The sequence below is a fragment of the Rhinopithecus bieti genome, unplaced genomic scaffold (assembly GCF_001698545.2).
Source record: "Rhinopithecus bieti isolate Rb0 unplaced genomic scaffold, ASM169854v2 scaffold_41246, whole genome shotgun sequence".
NCBI classification, from domain to species: domain Eukaryota; kingdom Metazoa; phylum Chordata; class Mammalia; order Primates; family Cercopithecidae; genus Rhinopithecus; species Rhinopithecus bieti.
Genome location: NW_016816688.1, coordinates 17,843 through 21,902, shown reverse-complemented (window position 1 = coordinate 21,902; position 4,060 = coordinate 17,843). Strand labels below are relative to the sequence as shown.

Here is a 4,060-nt window from a genome sequence, read left to right as displayed (position 1 = left end):
TACATAAACTGTGTTGTAATCCTAAAGAATGACAATAAAGAGCCATTTTTGGGCTCTCATCCAATACTACCCATCTACTAACTGGTGTGTAACACCAATCAGCCTTTCCTTACATCACCAAGCAGACTATACGTTTACACAAGTACTTACATGTTTTGTGTATAAAGGTATAATCAATTAATTCATATATTTGTTTGTTCTAAAGCAATCCTTAAATATCTTGAAAAGTGAGGATAGTACTTCCAAGTTACAAAGTCACACTCATCAAGAGTCTTAATTATTCTACTTCTTAAAAAATTAAGAGCCCAACCAAAGTTTAGATAGAAGAACTATAAGACATTTCCTCTACAGTAACGAATCTCTGGCATTTAAATGAAACCAATAAGCCAACTGGATTTAATATCTTTATGATGCAACGTTTTCTATTTTGAAAATTTTAGTTTTTATTCAAGAACTATATTATTACCCAGAATAACTTTTACTTAGATTCATCTCTTTGCAAAATTTTGGAGGCAAATCAACTGTTTTCTATTTTCTACCGCCTCCCATCCCCCGCCTCTCCCAGCAGTGTAGAGACTGAAAAACTCTAACTTTTTTTTTTTTTTTTTTTTTGGTGAGATGGGGTCTCACTCTGTCACCCAGGTTGAGTGCATTGGCGCAATCTCTGCTCACTGCAACCTCCGCCTCCTGGGTTCAAGCAATTCTCCTGCCTCAGCCTCGTGAATAGCTAGAACTACAAGCATGCGCCACCACGTCCAGCTAATTTTGTATTTTTTTTTAGTAGAGATGGGTTTTCACCTGTTGGCCAGGCTGGTCTTGAACTCCTGACCTCAGATGATCTGCTCACTTCAGCCTCCCAAAGTGCTGGGATTACAGACGTGAGCCACCATGCCCAGCCAAAACTCCAACTTTCTTCTGTTTGAACAAAATGCTATTATCAGGAAAGGAAAGGATAAAGCAGGAGCCACAGCAACAAACACTCTTACAGGGAAGGTCTGAGACTTTAACCTGCAATCTTTAGATTACACATGAAAAGTCTACATTGACATTTCATGTCTTTTGAAAGTTTTGACCATGACCCAATCCCCACATCTTTTAGAACAAGGAGGTAAATAAAGTCTGTTAAGTCACCGGAATAAATCTGGAAGACACATTTTATGTTAAAGTAAGAATTTTAAAGTAATCAGAGCCTCATAGGTAAACTCCTTTGAGAAACCCCAAACACACACACACAGCCATTTTCTGCAGCCCTGACCAGGACATTTCACACTGTTTCACAATTATTTTAAGCACTCTTCTTTTTTCTTTTCCTTCTGCGTTCAAATTACAGTCAGAAGAAACTAAGCAGCTTCTATCAAGGTAACTTACAGCAGCCCATTAAGAGTACCATATAGCCTCTCCCATGGCAACCTCCATTCTGATTTTAAACAAGAAACCCCAAATATCTGAATATGAATTGTCCTGAGATTCAGCTACTTTAACAAAGGAAACAATTAGGCACTTACCTGGTTCCTTCACTTAGGTACCATCTGGATAGGTACAAAGAAAAAATAAGATGGGTACTGGAAAGTTGAGATATTTGAGTTTTATTGAGAAAAGGAAGAGAATAGTCCAAAGAAGCCTCAACAAAGTCCCACAGGATAATACACAGAGATACAGACAATGTTGTCTCACCATCTGTTTGACAGTTCCCGTGGAATATTGTGTTTGCCTCTGGATTGGCAGAAGGGTTAAACTCCAAAGCTATATGTATAGAGGGAGAAAAGAAAAGAAGATGTAACCATTTATAAAATTTATCAACTCATTTATTCAACTGCTGCTTATTCGACAAGAAGAGCCATAAATAAATAGTCCCATGCCAGCCTGGGAGAATGAGATGAGAGAGCAAGAACTGAGCGACTGGGAGGGGAGGCGAAAAGAAACTGCTGGATTTGGTGGGGAAAGACTAAGGGGTGGGAATGCAAGGCAGAGCCAGCTTGTGCTCCTGGGCAGCCCTGGGAAAGCTGACTACAGGCAGAAAGGAGCTTGAAGTGGGCGATGCCTCAAAGGGAACCTTGGGGACAGCAGCAGCCAGAGGCAAGCAGAAGGCAGATGGCACCCGTCACCTCCTTACCTTCAGGCATCTCCCGGTCATGGATGTGGTGCATGTGGAGGTCTTCACCAACTTCAACAGTCATCTCAGCAGGCTGTACAGCAGCAGCCATGGGCGCTCCTGCCATCCTGTCCCCAGATCCTNCTGCTTTCCCTTTGCCTTCTATCATGATTGTAAGCTTGCTGAGGCCCTCACCAGAAGCAGATGTTGAAACCATGTTTGTACAGCCTGAAGATCTATGAGCCAATTAAACCTCTTTTTGTTATAAATTATCCAGGCTTAGGTATCTCTTTATAGTAATGTAAAAAATGAACACAAATTCTAATCAGAAATAACTGACTCAAGATGGGCAAAGTCTACTCAAACTATAAAAACAAAGGTTTACAAACCCCCATGTTTTACTGTGCTGCGTTACTTCACATATTATTATAGGACTCTCACTTGTATTCCTGCTGTTTAAGTCAACTGGAAAACTTGGCTGTGTATGGCTTTTTGGCAAATAAATGAGGATTTAACATAACATTGAGGAAAATAAGCAGGTGTAGGGCATGTTTAAATTGACATTACATCAAATGAAAAGGTTAGTAACCTAAAAGTTTTGAGTAGTATGAACTTGGATGTGGTAAATGAATGTGGTCAGAGGACTGTGTGAGAGGAGGCCCAAATCACATATTCAATCCCTGATGATAAACAGCTACGTTTTTTAATTTGTTTAAATGAAAACCAAGCTGAAGCCTAAGTTCTATCATTCATCTTTAAAATGTACTCTTTGGAGCAAGGGAAAAGGGACTGTAAATAAAGATAAATCCATGACTTATAAATAAAGATAAATCCAAGAATTATAAAGAGAAATCCATGACTCCTCCATCACATGACACATTAATTGTGTTGATAAAAAGATGGCAAAATGTATAAACAAAAAGGTTACATGTTTTCACTAACATGATAACAAGTAAAGGAAAGTATATCAGACGTTAAAATAAGACAAGTGAACATGTGAAAAGGNAGTGATTTTCCAGCCTTAGCCTCCTGACTAGCTGGCACTACAGGCACGTGCCACCATGCCTAGCTAATTTTTTTTGTATTTTTAGCAGAGAGGAGGTTACACTGCATTAGCCAGGATGGTCTTGATCTCCTAACCTTGTGATCCACCCACCTCAGCCTCCCAAAGAGCTGGGACTACAGGTATAAGCCACAGAGCCTGGCCTAAATTTTAATTGTAAAATGAGTATACAAACTTAATTGGACATGGTGTCTGCAGCACAATAAATATTTTTATTTTTCCTGAAAAAAGCCTGAATGATAAAAGCCCCAAGCGGGATTTGGGCCATGCTTTGTTTCCTACACTGCCTCTACCTTTGATGCTGGAAGGGCCTTGTAGGTAAAAGTTCCTACCACTGAAGAGTGAGGGACATGGAATAGCTTTTCTTTTACCACTTCCATGCTCTCTAGGTGAGAGAAGCCAATGGCTCTGGAAGGAACTGGGAAATACAATTCTGATATGTTTTGGATATGTTCCCCCTCCAAATCTCATGTTAACATGTGACCCTTAATGTTGGAGATAGGGCCTAGTGGGACGTGTTTGGGGGATTCCTTATGAATGGCTTGGTCCCATTCCCATGGTAATAAGCAAATTCTCATTATGGTAGTTTAAAAGAGCGTGGTACTGGACAGGTGAAGTGGCTCAAGCCTGTAATCCCAGCACTTTGGGAGGCTGAAGCAGACAGATTACCTGAGGTCAGGAGTTTGAGATCAGCCTGGCCACCATGGTGAAACCCCATCTCTACCAAAAATACAAAAATCAGCCAGGTGTTACGGTGCCCGCCTATAGTCCCAACTACTCGGGAGGCTGAGGCAAGAGAATTGCTTGAACCTGGGAGGCGGAGGTTGTAGTGAGCTGAGATCGCTCCATTGCATTCCAGTCTGGGCAACAGAGCGAGACATCATTTCAAAAAAAAAAAAAAAAAA

General features: G+C 40.6%; 1 protein-coding gene across 1 annotated transcript in view; it reads right to left on the bottom strand.

Annotated features, from left to right (window-relative positions):
* Nucleotides 1-874: 874 nt before the first annotated feature.
* Nucleotides 875-4,060, bottom strand: part of LOC108517262 (arf-GAP with GTPase, ANK repeat and PH domain-containing protein 5-like) — a gene marked incomplete at its 3' end in the record, with an annotated part of 13,749 nt that continues 10,563 nt past the window's right edge. Inside the window, exons 4-5 of the mRNA XM_017855065.1 lie at nucleotides 1,675-1,743; nucleotides 875-915 (exon numbers count right to left, since the gene is read on the bottom strand). Coding sequence (XP_017710554.1) covers nucleotides 875-915; nucleotides 1,675-1,743 — 110 coding nt within the window. The remainder of the gene's footprint in view (nucleotides 916-1,674; nucleotides 1,744-4,060) is intronic.